At 43.0% G+C, this 24,104-nt stretch overlaps 1 protein-coding gene across 21 annotated transcripts in view; it reads left to right on the top strand.

Moving 5' to 3' along the window:
• si:ch211-286b4.4 (SCO-spondin) overlaps positions 1-24,104 on the top strand; it is a 64,960-nt gene that overhangs the window by 26,358 nt on the left and 14,498 nt on the right. For 19 of the 21 annotated variants that reach the window (XR_009131416.1, XR_009131417.1, XR_009131421.1 and 16 more), the window contains 35 exons: positions 637-760; positions 968-1,118; positions 1,260-1,399; positions 1,595-1,741; positions 2,064-2,186; positions 2,832-2,987; positions 5,112-5,228; positions 5,309-5,470; positions 6,775-6,993; positions 7,103-7,273; positions 7,720-7,863; positions 8,381-8,596; positions 9,032-9,210; positions 10,388-10,490; positions 10,570-10,728; positions 10,800-10,962; positions 11,610-11,713; positions 11,812-11,991; positions 12,056-12,277; positions 12,858-13,037; positions 13,115-13,306; positions 14,657-14,806; positions 15,347-15,450; positions 15,918-16,120; positions 17,868-18,088; positions 18,158-18,304; positions 18,412-18,576; positions 18,693-18,844; positions 19,564-19,732; positions 19,792-19,900; positions 20,684-20,820; positions 21,824-21,949; positions 22,414-22,593; positions 23,138-23,362; positions 23,451-23,577. Coding sequence is in view for 15 of the 21 variants with exons in the window: in XM_058080009.1 (XP_057935992.1) it covers positions 637-760; positions 968-1,118; positions 1,260-1,399; positions 1,595-1,741; positions 2,064-2,186; positions 2,832-2,987; positions 5,112-5,228; positions 5,309-5,470; positions 6,775-6,993; positions 7,103-7,273; positions 7,720-7,863; positions 8,381-8,596; positions 9,032-9,210; positions 10,388-10,490; positions 10,570-10,728; positions 10,800-10,962; positions 11,610-11,713; positions 11,812-11,991; positions 12,056-12,277; positions 12,858-13,037; positions 13,115-13,306; positions 14,657-14,806; positions 15,347-15,450; positions 15,918-16,120; positions 17,868-18,088; positions 18,158-18,304; positions 18,412-18,576; positions 18,693-18,844; positions 19,564-19,732; positions 19,792-19,900; positions 20,684-20,820; positions 21,824-21,949; positions 22,414-22,593; positions 23,138-23,362; positions 23,451-23,577 (5,567 nt within the window). In the remaining 6 variants the exon portion in view is untranslated. The remainder of the gene's footprint in view (positions 1-636; positions 761-967; positions 1,119-1,259; positions 1,400-1,594; positions 1,742-2,063; positions 2,187-2,831; positions 2,988-5,111; positions 5,229-5,308; positions 5,471-6,774; positions 6,994-7,102; positions 7,274-7,719; positions 7,864-8,380; positions 8,597-9,031; positions 9,211-10,387; positions 10,491-10,569; positions 10,729-10,799; positions 10,963-11,609; positions 11,714-11,811; positions 11,992-12,055; positions 12,278-12,857; positions 13,038-13,114; positions 13,307-14,656; positions 14,807-15,346; positions 15,451-15,917; positions 16,121-17,867; positions 18,089-18,157; positions 18,305-18,411; positions 18,577-18,692; positions 18,845-19,563; positions 19,733-19,791; positions 19,901-20,683; positions 20,821-21,823; positions 21,950-22,413; positions 22,594-23,137; positions 23,363-23,450; positions 23,578-24,104) is intronic. The other 2 variants (XM_058080018.1, XM_058080021.1) reach the window with 2 other exon arrangements.

The following is a 24,104-nucleotide window of genomic DNA, read 5'->3' as shown; positions in this document are numbered from 1 at the left end:
TAGATCTTCCAGAATATGCACCTATTCCAGCTGTATTTCCTTGGATTAGTGCTTTCCGTATGTAAAAATGTATCTCAGCCGTGGCTGTGGGCAACCCCCATGTAATCAGAATGGTACAATCTTAATCACAACATTTTTATATGATTTATATGATTTATATGATAAGATCGTCAGTCGTCCTCCGAATTGAATCGTCAAATCGTTGAGTATTTGAAGACACCCCTAAATACTACAGCACATTTTCACCAACAGTGCTGTCAGTCAAAGTAATGGAGTCGTATTGGAGGCTTCTAATGGTTTTACTGGTGCGTGGTGTCTGTATTGTTATTCCTCTGTTAACTGCTGAGGGACAATTGAGGGAAATGAAATGTTGCGCTACGATCTGGCATGTTTACAACAGAATTTGTTGCAGATGTTCATTAATATGCACTGTCCCTCATACATAAAAAAAAGTAATTGTGAAGGTGTTATAGTTCCCCTTTCATGTTCCGCTTTCAACACAAAGTTTATAGATCAGACTGTTGTCTCCCAAAAAGGTTGCTCAAGGGTTCACGTCTGTCGATTTGAGGCAACATCTGCTCATTGTAATATTTTGTTCAGAAAAAAAGAATGCATTTGCAAATTGCCTCTCCACAGGCGGAGTGTGTTACTTGCCCAGCAGGATTTTACTGTGCTGGCTCCATGGATGATGATGACGACAGGAAAAAGCCTGGGATTCAGACTCCCACGCTGTGTCCTCAAGGAAACTATTGCCCACCAGGTATGACTCCCAATCATAAGACATGTAATGTAGTACACTGTCAGTTATTATTATTTGGTATGATTGTGAAATATTGTCATCTGTGACAATAATGATGCCAATCGTTATGTCACCGCATACGTAATCAAGATGTAGTTGGTGTCCTCATACTGTCCTGTGATGTGTGGTCCAGACCATCTGCAGATATGATATGCTATTTATCCACAGGGTCACAGTCTGGTGTAGCCTTTCCATGCCCAGCTGGCACCTTCAGCAGGCAGATGGGCTTGTCCAGCGAATGGGGCTGTGAGCCCTGCCCTCCTGGGACGTACTGCGCCTCCTCTGGACTGACAGCCCCAACTGGGCTCTGCTCTCCGGGGTGAACGCAAGCACAGACTGAGCACACATTTCATTCAGTTCACAGACACTTTGTTAAATATCTGACTTGTCTGTAATTAAATGTTTAAATTCCAACTGTCGCTTCCATCTTATCTTGTCCCCATCCTCCCTACTGCTTTAGTTACTTCTGCGCCCACAGGTCTGTCACTGCCCAGCCGCAGGGTGATCCCACAGGGGGACACTGCCCTGCAGGGTCCTACTGCCCAAGGGGTAGCGGTAGCAGGGTGCCATGTCCTGCTGGCACTTTCAGCTCCGTAGAAGGTAACTAGTAGAGTAAAGCTCTCACAGAGGTAATTAAAGCTTTTGGATGTTGACTATTCACGATACTTCAAATTCTACTGCTGGGAAAAACTACATCAGTCTGTGGCCTGCAGCCACAGCCGTTAATGCCAATGTTTTTCAAACTATTTGCTTTCGTCTGTTTACTGAATAGATGTGTTCATTTGGTCGACCCAGGGGCGACGTCCGTGGAGGAATGTCTGCTTTGTTTGCCCGGCCATTATTGCGCCAAAGCTGGCCTCTCTGCTCCATCTGGTCCCTGCAAGTCTGGATTCTATTGCACAGAGGGGTCCACAACTGACATGCCCTGGGGTAACAACACAGGTAATGTCAGCAGGTACATGGGAACATCCACAAATGTTACGTTTAGGAATGGGATTTGTGCTTATTGCTCGCTTCTACTGGACTGTATAGCGAATGTCCAATGTGGTTTAAAATACATAGAGTAACTAACAGGGGTTATGGATTCATCAGATACATTTCTACTGCTTATTGATGCATCATTTGAAGCGATGGGCAATGGTTTTAACTCAATTGCACCAGAAAGATCTCGATTGACCTGTCAGTCTACACTACTTTGTCTAAGTAGCTTGACTAGAAAGGGCTTTTAGGTAATCTAATGAGTAAAGACAAAGGTTTATTACAGGAGGCAGTACGTCTTCAATGCCACTTCCCGGGGAGTCAACACCGGGTCAGACCCATGGAGACATGTGTCCTGCGGGCCACTATTGTCCTGAAGGGAGCACGATGCCAAGCCCCTGTCCTCCAGGTATACCAACATCATCTGAATCTTCTCCATCCAATCTTCTCTGGATGACAATTGTGTCATTCTCCTGCCAAACGAAGTTTACAAGCACTTTATAAGCACTTGATTGTGGTTTCAGCCCCTTTACTACATTGGCTTCTTAGGTGGCATCCCGTGTGATAACCCTCCCCAGAGGTATAGTAGAAGGACATAATGTATTCAGAACCACAAAGGAGGCTATAAAATGTAATGGAGCCCCAATAAAGCTGTCATACTGGTCGGTAGATAAACTCAACCAAGTGAATCAAAGCAGCCGTTTTGCAGGCTCTATATGCTTGTATTGCTACGTTGCTCTGTGCATGTTGTGACATATACAGAACGCACATACAGTTGTTGGGACGGCCCTTTTACAGGGCAAAACTCCCCCAAGATTATTTTATTCTCAAAACCATGAAAAGAGTCTAGTGGTCTCAAGGACAGTTTGCAATTTAATTTAAACAGAAGTAGATACACGCAATTACAATGCCAGCACTGGAGAGAGTGATTAGCTGTCAAGGAAGGTTTGGCAAAGTCCAATGGATCTCCAAAGAGGAGATCCAAGTGAAAGGTCTTCTGTGTGTGTTATGATGTTAAAAATATTCCATTCCTAACACATCACCTTGTACTTAGGCACTTTCCAAGGGAAGTCAGGGGCTGAGTCCGAGGCCGACTGTGAAGCTTGCTACGCTGGGTCCTACTGCCCCTCGTGGGCGCAGACCTCTGTGGACCTCCGGTGTCCTGCAGGGTGGTTCTGTCCAATGGGGTCCGTGTCTGGACATCGGCCAGGTACACTCCCAAAAAACAGTTTTACATGATTTCTAACCTGACCATGGGGTTACTTTCTTTTCATGATTAATAAAGTATGGTTAACTGTCTGCAGTATTACGTAAAAGCAAGTTCTTTGGGGGGATGCTCATGCCTTTGCCAGTGAAGAGCCCATTACATTTAATAGCAAAACCAAATAATCCGGGATTCCCCTGCCCATCATTTTTCTTCATTTCTCAGTGAATAATACATGAGTCTTAATTGCAAAATTCAGGCATTTGCAGGAGGTAGTACTATGAAAGTGTACTATTTGTTTCTGAGCATCCAGGATATTAACCACCATGTCCATATTTTTCATCATTTCTCAGATGAATAATGTATGAATCTTAATTACACTTTGTATTTGCATGAGGAGCTAATTTATGGATGTTTACAATTTAGTAAATGGCGACGCTACGTGACACAGCAAACATTGTTTGTATTGTCAGGGTATGAATTGTCATGTTGCCATCATACGGCCATCGTCGAGACCCACTTGTTTGGTGCACTGCAGGGTTAGAATCATCACGTTTGCACATCAGCAAATCAACCGCAGTAGTTCCTTTTTACGGATCCAAATACGACAGGTTTGAACGCACCCTTCATTTTGTACCGTTGCAGGAGGTGGCGATCCATGAAGGTGTACTATGTGTGGCTGATTCAAATTAGGATAACATCTCATTAGGTTGTGCAGGTGTACCTCTTGGAAATGTTTTCTCTCCACCTTTACACCTTTTCTTCCCTTCCAAGAGTCTTTTGCTAACTTGGGCGTGAAATGAACCAGAAGCTATTAATAGTCGGCAGCTCGTTGCTGTGAGGGTGCCTGCTGCTGCCGAGCGGCTCCTCGCCTTGCCTCCCTCAGGATTTCTCATACAGGACAGTCTTTCTTTCTCATTGCTTTGTTTCCATGGTACCACGCTGCAGGGCAAGGTGGAAGTTTAGGGCCTGGGCCGTCTAGGGTTGCTCTCAGAGTTCAAGTGGACTCTGGTGTGTTTGTTGGATTTGTTTGGTGAAGTGTGGTCATCTGAGCCCTGGTGGGCACCAAAGAAGCGAGATGGATGAACTCTGGTGCGGTTTGGTTGAGAGGCTTTTTGTCAAATATAATAATAACATGTAATAATGGGGCTGTCACATGACTAAAATATAAGCAAATTAATCACAGTTTTCAAATTATTATTTGCAACCATTTTTACAGAATCTATTTGCCTAATTTGCTTCTTTAATCGTTGCTCAACATGATGAAGAGTTGCGTTCAAAGACACTAAGTTAATTCAAATGTTTGGAGTGTAGATGTATTTCCTGGGATTGTACTTTCACATTAAGAGTTACCTGAAACCACATGGGAACGTTCTTAGGGTGTTTTTTGGGGCAGGTTGAAAAAAAGTGGTTTAGTGATTAGTCTATAGTCTATAGTTCCAGACGGGAACGCATCACTGAGTCATGCCACCTACGCTTGCCGCTGCGATCAGGCAACGGACGTCTGTAGTCTTCCGCTGATGAGTTACTTGTGTAAAACAGAAATATACCAGCAGAATGACGAGCTGAGTCATGGCCGTCGACATATTCAGATATAATGTTGGCTTGTCGTCAAGGTCACTTCTGGTCATGTGACGGCGATGAGGTGGCAGTGGGTCAGTGACGCCATAGTTCCCGTATTGCCTTGTCTACACGGCAACGCCAAGTTGCCGTACTGTACTATACCGTACTATGCTGTACTATATTGTATTATACTGTACTATACTGTGCTTCTGTTTGCAGCAACAGAGTGTTGTGGCTTGACATGATGCACATGTGTTGAAAAAAAAAAAAAAGTTACCACCATTATTTTTGACAGCCCTAAAAAAATACTTGTTTTGGAATATTGCATCCCCTAATAAGTCATCAAAGTCGCCTCGTCATGTCCTTGCTTTATGCATATGTTCTTCACCTTAGCCTGAGTGAAATACCAGTGTGAACACTAAACTGCGCCATGTTTTATTGATTGTTATGATGAAGGTAGCGAACCGCAGTATTAAAGCAGCTCAAAATAGCCACTATGGCAGCAGCACATATCATAATGCAGATTATTGTAAACAAGATGAGCCTTGTGATCTGATTGGAGCGCAGGATTTCAGTGCCCGCCTGGCCACTCCTGTCCATATGGTAGCGCTGAGCCGGCCATCTGTGGCCCGGGATCTTTTCAATCTTCATCTGGCCAGTCTGTGTGCAACATCTGCCCACCAGGTAGAGTAGTATATTTTATATATACTACTATATATACTGTATATATCCGCATTGAAGTGAAACCGTCTCATCTACTGCAGGTTTTTACTGTGTAGAGCGTTCATCTGAGCCCTCTCCCTGTCCCATTGGCACTGTCGTTTCATCATCTGGCAGGACGTCATCCAGCGAGTGCGCCCCCTGCCCCTCTGGCTTTTTCTGCAACAGCACTGCTCTCACAGAGCCCTCCGGACCCTGCAGTCCAGGTCTGACATCCCATTCCCACGATGGCATGTAGGAAGTGCTCCTATAAGCCAGGACTGCACTGCATTTGGGGAAGTGTCTCAGCTACTGTGTAACACCTCTATAATAAATATATATGCATGTATTCACATTAATGATAATATAAATATGTATTATATGTTCTATGAAATATGAGACATATGGGACAAGGGGCGATCCTTCTATGCTCTGTATCCAATATAAAATTCATATATAATGCATGCATTTATATGTAATTGAATATAAATGTGCTACTATAACTTATGTACGGTCCCATATGGTGTAAAATATATACATTTTACATTAGGGACCCCTTTAGGGCAGGGCCTCAATCTTTCTTTGCTCTGTATTAAATATAACATACATATGAAATGCATGCATTTATATTTTATTTTATAAAAAAAATCATTTAGAATACATGCAGGTTATGTGTACTGTAACTGTGTTACTACAAATAATATATGGAAATAACATACGAAATATACAATTTCAAGGTAAAATGTATAGTACAAGTGTGTTCTAGTTAATAGAGAACATTCATTCGTTCATTCATTTTCTACTGCTTATCCTGACGAGGGTCGTGGGGGGTGCTGGAGCCTATCCCAGCTGTCGGGCGATTCGCCAATTGACCTAGCATGTTTTTGGAATGAGGGAGGAAACAGGAGTACCCAGAGAAAACCCACGGATGCACGGGGAGGACATGCAAACTCCACACAGAGACGGCCGAGGGTGGAATCGAACTTGGGTCTCCTAGCTGTGAGGCCTGCGCGCTAACCACTCGGCGGAATAGAGATCATCAACTGTGAAATTAATTTGTATATGTGCATTCAAGCAGTGTGGCATGGCTTACTGCTGTACTTCAGCCATTTAGGGTGCACAAGAAAATAGTAACTTTACAAAAATATCAACAAAATATTAAGAAAGAAAAGTCATATTACGAAAAAAAACCCCATAAAAATACGAATTAGCTGACAATTTTTTAGGGAAAAAGTGGTAATGACAACAAAGAAAAATAAGAATTAAGTTTTTGGCAAACAATGTTGGGAAGAAGTGTCAAAAGACACTTGAAATAAACTGTTGCAGTGGCTATTGATTTCCTTTGCCTTCTCAAGAGCAGCTTAGAGTTTATTTTAGCTGGGAACTATCGATGAAAAATATTGATTTCCAAAGAAAATGTCCCACCATAGTTCTTGGTGCTCCATCATTCATGGATTCATAGATGCCAACACTGTCCATGTAGCTTTCAATGAGATGTATTGCTAATTTTCATTTTCTCTGGCTCTCACAGGATATTTTTGTTCATCCGGGTCCCCAGAGCCATCTCCCGTCTCCCAGCCCCACGGAGACATCTGTCCTGCTGGACATTTCTGTCCTCTCGGTAGTCAATCCACCAAACCCTGTCCTATTGGCAGCTTCCTCCCTGAACCCGGAGCTTCCTCCCCCTCTCACTGCCACCCCTGTCCGCCTGGGAAATACTGCGTCAGCCCTGGAGCCTCGCAGCCTACAGGTGGGGGTGGGATTCAGGCACTATTTCACGTGTTTGTAACTACTTTTGGCAGCAATTCATCACATGGTCCTGGTTCCAAGCTTGTAAATGGCCTTCCTTTTTGTTGCAGGTTTGTGTTCGGCGGGGTTCTTTTGCACCGGAGGTGCAGACAATCCGACACCACAGGCCAACCCTCTTTTATTGATGTGTCTACATGAAATTCTGGACATTTACTACCCAAAGAAAGACAACGTATCCTGGCTGTACAACATGTCGTGCTTCTACAACTCCTGCAATGCTGGTAAATTACGTCTCTATTCACCTTCTACCACAGTGATGCACTGGAACCTCTAAGGTGGAACACATGTTGGAATTTTTGAATACAGTCTTGCTCCTTTGAATTTGACAACAAGTGTTGTGAGGTTTGCTGAAGTCTGGTGAGTTTTTCAAGATTCCAGTGCTTTATTTTCCACAAAGAGTTTGGTCACGATCTAAGGGGAATTTGATTTCAGAGGTTCTGCTGTAATTGCTTTATTTTGAAAGGATCCTCAGCAAAGGAGTGTGGACAAACGTGTCACTAAGAGGCCGCTCTCCAGGTTGACCTTGTGCCAAAATAATTGTCTCTGGCATTAGATTGCATGAAGTGATGTCCTTGCATTGATGCTATAAGCTGTTATAACTATAGATAATACGCAACGTTATGAACTCAGACGTCTCCCACGTGTTGTCTGACATGTTGGCTTACAGAGGGAGACTCCAAGTGGGTCAAAGTGGAGGCGCCTCCCCGGCACTCAGACTCAGACCTCCATATTATGACTCACTCACCGCAACGCCTCAAGAGTCCACATAATGGGACATGTGCCACCTACAGAGGAGATTTATGCCCCAAGGGTGGGTGAATCTCCACCGTGAACCTGCATGCCTTTGCTCCACACACACACACACACACACACACACACACAACTGTAGTCCCACTTACTGTAATTGCAGTGACATATGGCTGATTTCCCTGGTGTGCACTGGTGTGTCTGCTCACTTCTTCTTGCTTGTGCTTGTTTTTAAAAATAGTACTCAATCAGGACAAGATAGAATATGAAAAGTCTTTAACCCTTTCACGCATCACAATCACTGCAGTAGACAGCTATTAAAACGTCATTTTCAATTATAAGAATAGGTTTTGATGGCATTGTTGCCTTTAATTGCTTTGCATCTTCAAGCCGACAGGCTGACGTATTCAATAGTCTGGCAGCTTGAGGGAATAAACTATTTTCGTATCTGATCGTTTTGAAGAACAGTGCTCTGTATCGCCTACCGGATGGGAGGAACTGCAACAGTGAAATGAAACATCGTTAGTGTGAGTCGAAGTATGGATAACCAAGCCCAGTGACACTTTCCCTCTATTTTTCAGGTTTTTATTGTCCTCTAGGTTCTGCGTACCCCCGTCAGTGCGAAACCGGCTCCTCCTGCAACCAAACTGGCCTGGAAGCCCCATCAGAGCCCTGTCCTGCAGGATACTACTGCCCCAGCACTTCCCAAGACCCCCACGCCCACCTCTGCCCTGCAGGACACTACTGCCCTCTTGGCACACCTCTTCCTGTGCCATGTCCTCTCGGGACTTTCCAAAGTAAGTGCATCTAATTTGCGTCTTTGTTTCGTATTTGTGTTGCTAACTGCTTCCTGCAATCCAGTAATCCCCCGCCAGTTGCTCATCTGATGAATTATTGATGAATGAGACGCAACATTAAGGTGAAACACAACACCTAATCCTTTTTGTTGCACTGCAACGTCCTCGTATGAACTGCTGAGTGCTTCTCGCAGCTCAGAGTGAGGCAGAGGAAGATGAAAACTTTCTCCCCAGCAGGCACTTTATGGATCAATTCAGTCACCAAGTGGTTTAATCGTGTAATTGTAATCTGGTCTTGAGGCAGCACGCCAGAGTCTTATTACACTGTCCCTTTTTTATGATTATTTAGAAGCGGTTAAAATGCTTTATTGCATGACCTCTACGTTGTACCAGAAAATGGCGTGCTTGTAAATTCACACAATGCTTTTCTTTCAGGTTCCCGTGGTGGCCCCTCAAGGGAGTCTTGCCAGCCATGTCCTCTGGGCCATTACTGTCACCAGAGAGGCTTGACCCAAGCCAGTGGCCAGTGTGCAGGCGGCTACTACTGTCCACCGGGACAGAGTTCGGAGAGGCCTCCACAACACATCTGCTCGGTGGGACACTACTGTGAGAAGGTCAGACCTCCTTGCAGCTATTGTCACTCGTCACTGGTGCTAAGTAGCGTTTGTTTGAGCTCAGCTCCTCGGGGGCGCCATGCTGTGTACCACACTGCCGTTTATCATTGGATGTCATCATGCGTCTTGCGTTCATGAACATTTTGAAGGATATTATACAAAAAGTTGACACAAAAGACATGATGCTCTAAAAGCACCATGCAGTAATCCCTCGTTTATTGCTGTTAATTGGTCCCAGACCTGAGCTTGATGAGTCAATTATTTAAAAAATCTAATATTTTCATCTTTAGAGCACAGAAAACCTGTTAACAACCTTCCAAATACAGTTTTTAACACTATGAGAGCCCTCTAGACATGAACAAGGGACCTTCAGGGTTCAGAGATCAGTTTCATCTTGCCATGGGTTACCATCGCTATGGCAACTCATGTTTTTATTAGGGATTATTGAAGCGCAAGCAAAAAGCATTATTTTTTACTAATAATGGGCATTATTCAACCACGAAACAGGATGATTTATTAATAGATATTTGTAATACTTACTAGTTGTTAGCGCGCAACCACACAGCTAGGAGACCTGAGTTCGATTCTCTGTGTGGAGTTTGCATGTCCTCCCCCGTTCATGTGTGGGTTTTCTCCGGGTACTCCGGTTTCCTCCCCCATTCCAAAAACATGCTAGGTTAATTAGCGACTCCAAATTGTCCATAGGTATGAATGTGAGTGGGAATGATTGTTTGTCTAAATGTGCCCTGTGATTGGCTGGCCACCAGTCCAGGGTGTACCCCGCCTCTCGCCTGAAGACAGCTGGGATAGGCTCCAGCACGCCCACGATCCTTGTGAGAATAAGCGGTCGAAAATGAATGAATGACTGAAAATGACTCTTCTTTCTCACCTTTACCAAAATGCTGGCAATTTATTTGGCCCCATGGTGGGTTTTTTTGTAGCTGTACTCAATAAACAGGCAGGTACTTATGGTGTAACTGTGGTGTAAGCCCCAGCTATGAAACTTTGTCATGAGTCTCAAATCTTTTTCGGGTAACTCAACAATATGTATGTTTTCTATTATTTTCTCTAGTTTTTGTACAAATCCTACTAAATTTCACAACAGCAGAGTCCCTCGTGATATGATATTGAATGACGCCATAAAAACCTGATAAAATGCCGGGAATGTTCATTCCAGGGCAGTATGGAACCAAAACCTTGCCCTCCGGGCAGCTTCCAGCGCATGCAGGGTCGGGACAGCTGCATGACTTGCCCTGCTGGCTTCTACTGCTCAGATCAAGGTGACTCGAAGAATGGAAGGATAACTACTGCAGATAAGCAGGGTGCTTGGTCGTCTAAATGCTAAAATGTGTAAATCAGGAACGTCTTCCCCACGTCTTTGCGAGAGAGGATTTTACTGTCAGAGCGCATCGTCACATCAACGCCCGTGCCCAGAGGGCTTCTATGGAAACCTGACAGGCTTGGTTGAAGATCGCCAGTGCTCGCTGTGTGATCCAGGGATGTTCTGCAGAGGATCGGGTACGATACATCCACAGCTTCTGATGATCATCCTCTGTGTATGAATCATTCTTTTGTTTTTTTTTCGAAAGGGAGGACTTTTCCCAGCGGCCCGTGTGCTGCAGGGTATGTTTGTGTTGGGGGAGCGTCTGAACCGTCCCCAGTGGACAATCAAACCGGCTTCTTGTGCCCTGCTGGCTTTTTCTGCTCTGTGGGGACTTTTGTACCTCGACCATGCCCCAAGGGAACATTCAGGTGCAGAACCTACCATGGTTCTAAGTCTCTTATAGTCTAAGTTTGTTTTGAGAATAGCTACAGTGTTTGCATAAGCTAACTTTCTACTCTTGACACACAAAAGGGTGAATATTTGTGAGAACTCTATATTATGTTATTTTTCTGTCTGAAATAGTGATGCTGTTATTAAACCCCAGGGAAGATATATGAATAATATTAATAATATACTGTAACTCCAGATGTTTTCCCCCAATTTGTATAAATGTTAGTCAGCATTTATACTTTATATTTCATCCACCTCACATCAAGATGCTGAATAGAAATGATAATTAATTTAGGGATAACATAAGTACAATTTGCTCCATTAAGCACATTTTTAGAATACTAAACCATATTCAAAAAATAGCATGATTTATTAATATAGTTTTGAAAGATTGGAACCATGAAGTGGTGAGGGATGCCTGCACACGGTCCATCTTGATGTGTCACACCTGTGAGGTGGATGCATTATAAGTGCAGATTTGAGGGAGCGACAGTAGGTAATGTTTGTGTATAAAGAAAAGGTTTTACATCTTGGAATAAGTATTTTTATTTGTATTTTTGTTGAGTGTGTGCATGCAAGCATGTCTTCCAAAGCCCCATCGATAAAACTGAACATCTCTTGACAGTGAGCGAACCGGACTGGTGGATGAATCTCAGTGTCGCAGTTGCAGCCCAGGCTTCTACTGCTCAGAGGCAGGCCTCTCAGCGGTCTCCGGACCATGCCTTCCTGGTAAAGTGTTAATTAGTCGGAATAATGACATGCAATGTCACATAGCGTTTCTAAGCAGTTCTTTTACAAACTGTGGGATAAACACTTTTTTGCCCCAGGCTTCTACTGTCTGGACGGCTCTCAGACGGCTGCACCAATATCGAGTGTAGCTGGCGGTGTATGTCCAGCAGGCTATTACTGTGCAGAGGGCAGCAGCGTTCCCTTACCCTGCCCGGCTGGCTCCTTCCGGAATGAGACAGGAGGAAAAGGCAAAGACGACTGCAAGACTTGCCCTCCTGGTAATGACGTCAGTTTTCCCAGCAGTATCTTTTCACTCTCTCTCTGAAGTTCATCTATTTTCAGGCTTCTACCAAGATTTATCAGGCCAGACGGAGTGTAGTCGATGCCCTGCTGGCTTCCACTGCGAGACCCACAGATGGAGCTCCACCAGGGGGAGCTTTTCAGGGCTCTCCAGCCCTCTGCCCTGCCCAGCTGGCTTCTTCTGTCCCAGGGAGAGAGCAGACGGTCGTCCGGTCCCTTGCCCCAGAGGCACATATGGCCCCAGTCAGGGTCTTACCTCTGAAGGTACGACTTAACTTGACCCCAACACAAGACAACATCTCTTTACCCCAGACAAAAGATCCAGAGATTTATACACATAAACCAACAGGTCGCACCAAAATTACGTCTCATGAGTCAGAGCTTTTTTTTCCTGTCACTCACATATACCAGTCTCAGTGTCTCAAACGTTGTTAGCAACGGAGGAAGAGTTATGTTGCTAATTTTAAGATGATGTTGATGTTGATGAAGCAGAGTCACCCAGCAACTTTTGTGGTCCTTTAGTTTTTGTTATTAATTCATTCCAGTTGACAACCAACATGTAGGAAAACCAACACACATTTTTCGTACATAATAATAATAATATTATATACTATACAATAATAATAATAAGTGGAGGAGGGGCGGGAACTGCATCTTATTAGGCAGTCATTTTGTCATTTTCAAGCCTCATCCAGACATTTTGTGTCATGGGTCCTAGGTTTCTCGTAGTCATCGGTATTTGTGCATGTGAGTTAAAGGGCCGCTGTTGATGGATGTGACCTGGCAGGTAGCGTGTTTACTCTCAGGACTGTCGTTAAAGCTGCCAGTCTCTTCGTGTTTACAGGTGAGTGCTCAGTGTGCCCTGCAGGTCACTTCTGTGGCTCTGAAGGTTTAGTGGAGCCCTCTGGACGGTGCACTGCTGGATATCTTTGCCTAGCGGGGGCCTCGGTGCCCAACCCCACTGACAACAGTAGCGGGTCTCTCTGCCCTCCGGGGGTGTTCTGCCAACAGGGACTTAAAGCAGGTGCATACAATGACCTCATGTTTGAGCATCACTGTTGTTCAAGTGAGTACCATGACCAATCCCCTATTGTGGTCTAGGTGCCTGCCGGGAAGGGTTTTATTGTGGCTGGGGTTCAGGCAGAGTAGATGAGACTGTGTGTCCCGCTGGGTTCTTCTGCCCTGGTGGAACACCAACGCCCATTCCCTGTCCTGCTGGAGCATTTAGCTCCAGAGCGGGTAACTCCCATCTGAGCAACTGTACTGAGTGTACCGCAGGATACTACTGTCAAGGTGGGGGTGCGTCATCATATGCATCGTCTGATGGAAAAATAAATACACAAACACAATAATATTGTCTGTTAACAGACTATACATTCCTGGTAAACGCTCAATTAATGCCTTTATTTCAGTGGTGCTGCCCATGTTTTTTTTTAAACTTAATTTAACAGCAAAACTTTATAGAAAAACAGCCAAAGAACAGTAATCTAAGTAAAGAATTGAAATACTGTATTAGGAGGAAAAAATCTACAGAGAATCTTGCGAGAATAATGTCGTAGTATCAGGAAAAATTGTTACATGTTACATATATATATATATATATATATGTATATATATATATATATATATATATATATATATATATATATATATATATATGTATATATATATATATGTATATGTATTTATATATATATATGTATTTATATATATATGTATATATATATATATGTATATGTATTTATATATATATATGTATTTATATATATATATACATATATATATATATATATGTATATATATTTATATGGTTACATATTTTATGTTTATTTTTATTTAATATTATTTTTTAAAAGAAGTAATATGAGAAACAAACAAAATGACAAATAAAGTTGTAATTTTTTAAAAATGTGATTGCAGTAAAAATATATAATATGATAAAAAAGACAAAATATGGTGGGAATAAATTCATAGTAACAAGAACAAAATTTTTAAGTTCAAATTAAATTAATCAGTTCATTCATTCATTTTCTACCGCTTATCCTCACAAGGGCCGCGGGGGTGCTGGAGCCTACCCCAGCTGTCTTGGGGCGAGAGGCGGGGTACACCCTGGACTGGTGGCCAGCCAATCACAGGGCACATATAGACAAACAACCATTCCCACCCACATTCATACCTATGAGCAATTTGGAGTCGCCAATTAACCTAGCATGTTTTTGGAATGGCGGAGGAAACCGGAGTACCCGGAGAAAACATGCACATGCACGGAGAGAAAATGCAAACTCCACACAGAGGGTGGAATCGAACTCCGGTCTCCTTGCTGTGTGGCGTGCGTGCTAACCACTCGTCCCAAATTCAATTCAATTTAAAAAAAAACAGCTGTAAAAATATTTAATATAATAGTTAATATAAAAATGATATAAAAATATTAACAGAAAAAAGGAGAGCAAATGTTGCAATTTTATGAAAATAAGCTATTTTGAGGAAAAAATGAAGTGATATACCGAATCATACACCTCTGTGTAATTATGGCCTGCTTCCAAATAACAGGCCTCCTCTTTGCAGTTCAGGTAATTAAAGCCCCAGTTGTAATTACAGCATTAACACTATGTTGCATTGTGTTGTTTTTGTCCTGGGCTCCAGTCGAAGGAACCGTGCAGCTGACATTGTGTCCCACTGGATACTACTGCCCCCCAGGAATGACACAAGGACAGGGCTTCCCCTGTCCAGCTGGTACTGTCCAAAACCAGCTTGGGGCCTCCAGTCTTGATGCTTGCCTACCCTGCCCTGCTGGTAAGTGTTAATACATGTTTTGTAGCATTTAAGCGTGTACTGTAATACGGTTTGTTAGCAAATTGCATTGATTGTTTTTATTGGCGCCCCATATCGGCCAAAATAGTACATTGGGTCGATCTTGTGACACGGTTCGTCACACAAATGGAATGATACAGAAATAATGAAATGTGTTGTAACGTGTCTGTAAATAATGTGCAGCTATAATGATATGACACCTGTGTGAATTGAGAAATGTGATATGTTGTTTAATTGCGACACTTGGAGATTGTCACTGCTGTGTCAGCCAGCTGCCTAAACGAATACACATATGATTTTCACCTCCTTTAATTCATTTGTGACAGCAAAGATGGGGGTTTTGATGTTTCTACACACCAGGATGTGTCATGTCACGTGTTAAATTTGTCTTCTTCAAGAACAGTGCAACATGACACATTTTTGGAGTGAAAATATGGTATCTAAATGAGATACTTGTGGGAATTGTGGGCAGCATTTAGTGTTTTTCTGTTTTAACTTGCATTCTGCTGCTATTTACTGCAGGAATGTTTTGTTCCCAGCCTGGGTTATCGCAACCTACGGGACCGTGTGAGTCTGGATATTACTGTCCTGCTGGATCGACAGGCTCAAACTCTTCTGAGTTTCAGGTGTTGTGAATGAATACTCGGAATGGATGGAATGGATAATTATGGTTGATATTTATAGTCCATTTCATTTACATGTATCCTCAGGAAAAAAAAAACATTTCTAATCTCCATCCTCGCCATGATGACCCCTTTCAATTTCCGTGTCATTACCTTTCATCTAATTATACCGTCAAATGAAATGTCAGCTTTGTTTACAACCAAAAATGACAGCATTTCAGGAAAATGGTCCCAAGTCCTTTGACAATATTTGATGTTTTTCCATTTGCACAGCCTCAGATTCAAATCTAATTTTGTCTCCAGGACTGAGCAGAAATGTCTCTTCTCGTCCACTTATGCACTATACAGTACATGTACGACAATACAAGCATTTTCAGGAAGGGATGCCAGCATGCACATTATTTGAAATTGTCATTTTGTGCTCTCTGCTACATCAATAATATGCTAAAATGCTTCTTCTCTTCCCTCAGAGTAATTCAACCAAAAGCCATCTTTGTCCCTCTGGCCACTATTGCCCTGCTGGAACCAAAAATCCAATTCCGTGCCCCGCAGGCTCTCTATCCATCTCTCGAGGTCTAAAGAGAGTTGAGGACTGTCCCCCCTGCCGCCCTGGACGGTTTTGTGATAAACCTGGGAGTACAGAGCTCTCTGATGCTATTCCTTGTCATGCCGGGTAAACAACTTCTCAATGTCCTGTTTTCCTGTCAACCAGGGAAGGACGTCCGTGTATTTGGTCGCCCTCCCTACATGATTTACACTGAAATTATTCATGACTACTTGCCTCTAACCTTAAAAAGCAGCAATGGAGGGAGTTGTTTTGCTGAAAAAAAATGGAAATGGATTTCTGTTTCTGTCAAATGCAAATGTGATGCAAAGCGTTCTTGGTTGGCCCTCTGCCTTAAAGCAGGAGTGTACCAACTTATTTCATACTGCATACTGAAAAATCAAAGGATGGACAGGGCAACCCATGTAGATATGCCAGAGTTATAAGTTAGATATATTTAAAGAAAAGCAGCCTGCATCTCAGCTTTCTGATTGTTGAAGAAGTCTATTCAGTTTTTCTCCTTGTTAACTCCACCAAGAGAAGCACGGACGTTATGTTTTTGCCAGCATTTATCAGTTTGTGTTCAAAATAACTTGAAAAGTTGTGAATGGATTTGGATGAAACGCTTTCGTACTTCCGTATTTATCAGCCGAAGTCAATATTCTCAACTCATGTGGGACATTTAGGCGTCCCAGTACATTGCACTATCATGGTCGGTGTTAGTATGCTAATGTTAACATGTTAGCATTGCTAGCATGCTAACATACTAGCATTTGTAGCTGTTTTCATGGTAGAAAGATACATAAACACTTAGCACGATTGGTGTTGCCATGTTAATGTTAGCATGTTAAGATTGCTAGCAGGTTAACATTAGCATAGTAGCATTTTAAGCCGTTTTCATAGGTAGACACATATATAAACACAATGCTATTATGCATGCTAGCAAAGCTAACATGCTAACATTAGCATACTAGCATTTGTAACTGTTTTCACGGTAGAAAGATACATAAACACTTAGCACGATTAGTGTTGCCATGCTAATGTTAGCATGTTCGGATTGCTAGCAGGTTAACATTAGCATAGTAGCATTTTAAACCGTTTTCTTAGGTAGACACATATATCAACGCTATTATGCATGCTAGCAATGCTAACATGCTAACATTAGCATACTAGCATTTGTAGCTGTTTTCATGGTAGTAAGATACGTAAACACTTAGCATGATTGGTGTTGCCATGCTATGTTAACATATTAAGATTGCTAGCAGGTTAACATTAGCATAGCAGCATTTTAAGCCGTTTTCATAGGTAGACTCATATATAAACATATAGCGCTATTATGCATGCTAAAAGTAGCATGTCAGACACGCTCTAGGTACATTTTTTGTTTTTTTTTATGTAGATTAGTCGTAGGCGCCCATACGACTGGTTGTGACCTAGTTGCTCAGTCAAACATGTGCTCATCAGTCCCCTAGAGGTCCATGCCAAGTTTTGCGGTGATTGAGTTCAACACCTTAAAGTAACAGTGGCTGTTTTGTTGAGAGCAAGTCAAGTCTTATAGTAGGTTGTGTAATAACTATAAAAGTAATATGCAACACAGTAGTTCATCAATGTTAACATGGGTTTCTCATTAGAATTTTAACATTTATTTTATCTTATCATTATTTGGGTTTCCTTTTTACGACCTGACTGCAGGTCAATGATTTTTACTGAAGATATAAATAGATGTATGTATGTATGATGTATGTATTGATGCATCTGGCCTTGGCGGAGGTCTGGGTGAGGATGCATTATATGCTGCTTGCTGCTGTTGCTGAAAAACTTCACTCAAATCCCACTCAACACAGAGTATCGTATTTGTGTCTGCTTCCGCCACAAGCTACGTTTGCCTGGGCGGAAGCCCCAGCCCCACCCCATCCGACGGTTCTCATGGCTACCAGTGCCCTGCCGGCTACAGCTGTCCTGTTGGCTCAGCCAGAGCGCTGCCATGTGAGCCAGGCACGTACAATCCAGCTCCTGGAGCATCCGAGTGCATTGTATGCCCCAGAGGAATGATGTGCTCCTTCCCAGCCACACTGGAGCCTGCCCTCTGCACACTTGGTGAGCAAGTACGCTATTGGCAAGATGCCGTATGCACTGGATCTACATTTCATGCCCTCTTTTTTGTAGGTCATTTTTGTCCTGTTGGAACCGCTCTGCCTCAACCTTGCCCTTTAGGGACTTTCAACAACCAGACAGGTGCACACTCCCGCTCTGTCTGCACAGCCTGCCCCCCTGGACTCTACTGTAGCACATATGGAGCACCAGCCCCACAAGGTGTCTTCATTTTTAGCCCTTTTATTTGGTGAAGTGGTCTCATAAAGGAATAGTTGGGTAAACACATAGAGAGAATGATTTATCATGCCTTTGGATTCTGTCTATAGGTTCTTGTCTGCAAGGCTATTTCTGCCAAGGTGGAGCCGCGGGACCAGCTCCACAGAGCACAGCTAACTTCCCTAAGAATGGGCCCTGCCCCGCAGGTCACTTTTGCCCGGCGGGGTGTCTCGCCCCAATTCCTTGCCCTCTCGGCTCTGTCCGCAACAGCACTGGTAAAAAATAGCCGTTTGTTTGTTGCTGCAGCCTCACCAACGTGGGATGCACTTTGATAGTTCAGGGCCGTTCGAGTTTATTAAAGCAATTTATTCCGTCTGTTGGTCTTCCAAAGGAGGCGTGTCACTGGAGAGCTGCTCGACTTGTCCTCCAGGTCACTATTGCGCTACTGAAGGTCTCTCCAAGCCAAGCGGGCCCTGTGCCGCCGGTTTCTACTGCCCTTTGGAATTCTCTTCAACCGCTCCTTACACCTTGGCGTGTCCCAAAGTATGGCTTTTCATGTCATGTCTTTTTTACTTTATTCACACGAAATTCCTTATTTGTCTGTATCACTTTTAATCTTTTTTTAAACATTTTTAATCATTCGAAGAACCTGAGCCTCAGTTGGTTCCTTCCAAAGCTCTTCCAAAGGACATTGTTGTTGTTGTTTGCTAAAATATTGTTTATATGTTTACTAAAGTGATCGCACTGCTCTTTATTATATCTATTTTTTTCATACTTTTTACCTTTCTTATATCTAATCAAACCTTTTTCTTTGTTTTTTGCTTTACAGCACTTTGCTGAAATGTGCAATACAAATAATGTATTATTATTATTATCATGAACTGTCACCAAATAATGCAGTGACGTCTCATCACCAAGTGCCCTCAGGCCATCATCCCCAGTGCTTCTCTATTTTTCTGCATATTTATGTATATTTTAGTCGAAATCTACCCCCATCTTTTGCGTTCCATCTTGTGAAACTAAGAGCACCACTGATCATACAAAGTGGATCCCCCCCATCTTTGCGATTCATTATTTGTTATGTTTTTTTTCTCTGAAAATAGCTCATTGCTATTACATAGATTGCAGATTTCTGAGTTGATGGACAGGTGCTTTATTGATCAGCCTTATGGTAATTAGCACCATAATTCGTCCTACGTATGTTGGTGTACTAATCACGCCTTTCCTTGGGGAATTCCATGCCCTCCTTGCTGTCTATTAAGGGCCACTACTGCCCGCAAGGTTCCGCTGTGGCCCTTCCGTGTCCCGCGGGGGAGTTCCAGCCACAGCAAGGCGCAGACCGCTGCATCCCCTGTCGACCTGGCTTCTTTTGTGAGGACGCCATCGTAGGAGAGCCTCGACTCTGCCCACCACACTCATTCTGCCCAGCAGGTTCTCAAACAATTCCATACAATGGTGAAATATGTGTCTTGATGCCAATCTCCTGCCAGGTACCATGGTGCCTCGTCCGTGTCCAAATGGATCTTACACTGACCCAAACAAGGGGGGACTACAGGAGGATAAAGAGTGTTTACCCTGCCCCCCAGGGAGGTTCTGCAGGTACAGCCCATCATGCATCACAGCCCTTGTGCAGTCAGCTGTGTGCGTGTGCACCTGACACACTCGCACGAGGTCAGGTGGTTCATGCTCGCAGACATGAGCGCAGACGTAACTGTTGCCACTCATGCAAGGACGAAGCTGCCCACAGGGAAATAATCAGGATTTGCTTACGCTCACTGTGCTGTTCTCAAGGTTCCCTACACACAACTCCTTGCCATCAGTTTCTTGTAACACTGTGAGCCAGCACAGAAGACCTTGCTTTTATTTATACACCTTTGTCGTAACACTTGGCCTCAGTGACACTGCAATGAATGAACTCATTACATGCATCAGCAGATGGTGCAACTCAGGAAATATTAGTTACTTTCAACACAACGGCGAGTTTTAGCTGTGATACTACCTCCAAAGGCAAATATTTGGCAATTAATGTGCGTCACAAGACATTGTATTTGAAGATGTAGTTGGGGTTGTGATAAAGCCTAGGATATTTGGGGCAGATACCAATAGCGGGACTGAAAAATGTTGATGATCGATAAGCAATATACTGGCCATTATATGAAATAAGAACATTGTTATATACTCTACAAGAACATAATTTCTTACAGTACAAAAACATTGTTTTTAATTTTTAATTTTTAATTTTTAATTTTTAATTTTTAATTTTTAATTTTTAATTTTTAATTTTTAATTTTTAATTTTTAATTTTTAATTTTTAATTTTTTAAATGATTTTCATGAAGACATTAACTTGTGTGTCATAATTCAGTTTTTCCTTTCCATACAGAGCTGGCAGGATACAAGGTGCATGTGCTGACGGGTACCTTTGTCTTTACGGGAGTGCTGAAATGACCCCCCAGGGATCAATACCTGACCTGACGCTGTGTCAGTGGGGTGTGCAGTGTGCTGGACCGTGTCCACCAGGTACAGAGCAAAGACTAAACAGACTTTAATGCAGCGGGTCTTATCCTAGCACCCACGTTTTCCCGTGTCATTAAGTGGTGGCCCACTTTTATAGACGTAAACGCCAGCTAATTTATCATTTCCTTTAAGGACCAGGGCCTAACAAACAGAAATAAATGGCCATTCTGACAACTTTTTATGCTGTGCAGAACAAGAAAGTTGAAAACAAAAGATGTAACCGCAGAGGAGAGCGGGATGGGTAGTCCTGTTCCCTGAAAAGACCTTCTAAATATGTTTTTAAACATTATTAGAGCCCCGTATAATTGAAATAGCACCCCTACAGTCACTGTTACGCTTGTATGCCGACTATGGTTGACATAAGAAAAAATCTAGACAAAAATAAGACATAATATAGACTTTCACATGTATCATTTGGAGAGTTCTTTGTTGTTGTTTATTTTAACTTCCAATATTGGATGGCACTTTTTGTCTCATTAGTGGGACATAGCTGACAACTAGTTAACAGTGTAGAATGCTATGTATCATCGTCACGTGTTTGACTGTGTCTTCTGAATGCCTTATGTTGGTCTTTTACTTCATTTTTCCACGTTTGTGCTTGAAAATACAAACATAAAGGGGCGCATTATGCTTTTTTTTTTACACTTTTCTGACCTATAAATGTAGTTAGAATGTTGTATTATTGTGTTAAACCATGCCAAAGGTTAAGATCAGGAGGTTTGCGCATTTTGGAAGTTAGCCCTGAAAGACGTTGGGGACGACTCTAAACGCTCGGTTTGAGAGGGTGTTCAAACACTGGTGGTTTGTGATGTCACAGATCGCTGGGCTTCCTTATATGGACGTGCGCTGTAGCCCCCCCTCAAGCTCTACTCCATCATTAAATATCTTATGTAATTTTTGATTGTGAGCCACTTTTTCGTCCCCCACTGATCTAATGCATATACACCCTTTTTGCATCAGCCAATATTGATGACGATAGTTCAGTACCTCAATTCTTTTTTTTTAGGGTTCTACTGCCCTGAAGGAACAGAAAAGGCCATCTTGTGTCCGGAAAACACCATCAGAAGCTACCCAGGCGGTGCCAGCGTGCAGGACTGTGCAGCATGTCCACCACGGCACTGGTGTCAGCCTGGTACGAACACGCTTTTTTGGCAGATGCTGTGAAATGCAAATGTAATGATAATGAAAATGAAAGGGAATGCATGCAGTTATTAAATTAGCATCAGCCATTAAAGCGTGGTTTGTAATCCCTTTTCCCTGGAAAGCATTGTCGGCTTTTGCTGGCCTGCCATGCTAACATGCAGTTAATTGGCGTCAGTGCGGCCCTCAGAATGCGGGACAGAAAAAAAAAACTGGCTGACAGCCACAGGAGCTCTGTTTTGGAATCATAAACAGGCTTTGGCTCATCCAGGCAGTGCTTACAAGTGATCAATGACATAATGAAATCAATTTTTCAACTTGGTTGCAGCGTACAGTATGTAACAAATGTGCCATGAAATAGTCTCCATCCATCATTCATTCATCAATTTATTTTTTCCTCTACCCCCTCCCTATGTACTGTACTGTGTAAAAGTCCACCCTTGTGTTTGTTTACAGGAGAGCCGGAGCCTCGTCTGTGCCCTGCTGGTCATTACTGTGACGGTTTGCCTGGAAGTGACATTAATGGATGGAGGGGACCCAAGCCTTGTCCCGTGTTCACCTATGGAGCCTCCACCGGAGCTGGCAGTAAAGACAACTGCCTTCCCTGCCCTCCTGGATCCCATTGCAACCGTACAGGTGCCACACAATAAGCCCTCCCTGATTAACGCGTCGCTGCACGAACAGTACTCATAATGTTAATTAAAAGGGTGATCGGTGCGCTATATCTTGTAATGAGGTGTAAAATATGAGTACAGCGCTGCATAGCATTGCTCCTGTCTCCTGTCTGACATTACTCAAAGACATTTCAAAGCAAACCGACTTTCCAGGTTGTGTTAATTTCACTATGTATGCACGCTATTATACTCCTGCCTGAGCCTGTGTTGGAGATAAGAGCGGAGGAGTTTGAATATGATGGAAGGCCTTAAATTTAAAGCTCATATCACTTGGGGCTATGCTGATGATTGAGTGGTTGGATTTTTGTAATAGAAAACTTTTATCGAAGCAGCCTCACACGCTAATCTTCTAAAATGGAAGCCATATTGTTGTCATATCTTTTTGATGATACTCCCCCTGGTTCTCTGTGTTCATAATAAACGTCTTAAATAATGTCACTGCATATAGATATTCTCATAAACAATGATGAAGTGAATATAATCGTGGAGTTTTTCTCCCTTTCTAGGACTTGTAGACTACACCAGCACGCTATGCCCACCTGGATTTTGGTGCAGTGGGTCTGGATCCCCCATCTTATGCCCAGCAGGCACTAAGAGGACCCTTCCTGGCGCTGCTGATCCCAGTCAATGTGAGCCTTGTGCTGGGGGGACCTTCTGCCCAGACCCTCAGGCTACCGGGCAGCCCAATATGGAGGGCATACCCTGCAGGGCCTCTTATGAATGCCCCTCAGGTTGGTTCCATGACAATATTGTGTCTCCAAATCCCCTGTAAGGTCCATAATGACATCCTGCACTAAATAGTTGTTGCTTACTGTCAAGGTTCAGCCTCAGAGAAGCTATGCAGAGCCGGCTCATACTGCCAAGCCCAGACTGCTGAGCCTCAAATCTGTCCAGCAGGTTATGTTTGTACCGAGGGGTCGCACTCTTACAATCTCCCTCAACAACTGTGAGTGCACATCCTTTTGGTATGCGTGTGTGTGTGTGGGGTGGGGGGGGGGGGGTCAGGGCATCGGAAGCAATTTAAAATGTGATATAGATATTGTATGAGGAAGCTACTCAATTACATAATGAAGAGTTACATGAGTGACATGAGTCTGCACATTTTGACTGCTTTTATTTGATATTCACACATAGCCTGCCACAAATATTGAACTCTTTGTTTTAAAGGGCACATATTAAGACTTTTCCATTTTTCTGACCTATAAATGTGGTTAGAATGATGTATTCTCTTGTTAAACCATGCCAACGGTTCAGATAATGAGGTTTGTGCATTTGGAAGTTTGCCCTGAATGTTTGTGTAACTCATTTAACCAATCTTCCATGTATGCCTCGCTGTTGCCCTCTGCTAAGCATCAACTAGGACCGGTGTAGTTCAAGTGAATGGCATATAGAGTATTGTGTGCATGACGTTTAGCAGGCCAAGTGAAAATCTGTGGCCACCCGTTATAACAAAGCTGTCAGGCATGGTGAAAA

Source organism: Doryrhamphus excisus, chromosome 8 (genome assembly GCF_030265055.1).
Source record: "Doryrhamphus excisus isolate RoL2022-K1 chromosome 8, RoL_Dexc_1.0, whole genome shotgun sequence".
NCBI classification, from domain to species: Eukaryota; Metazoa; Chordata; class Actinopteri; order Syngnathiformes; family Syngnathidae; genus Doryrhamphus; species Doryrhamphus excisus.
This window is presented reverse-complemented; position numbering and strand designations above follow the sequence as displayed.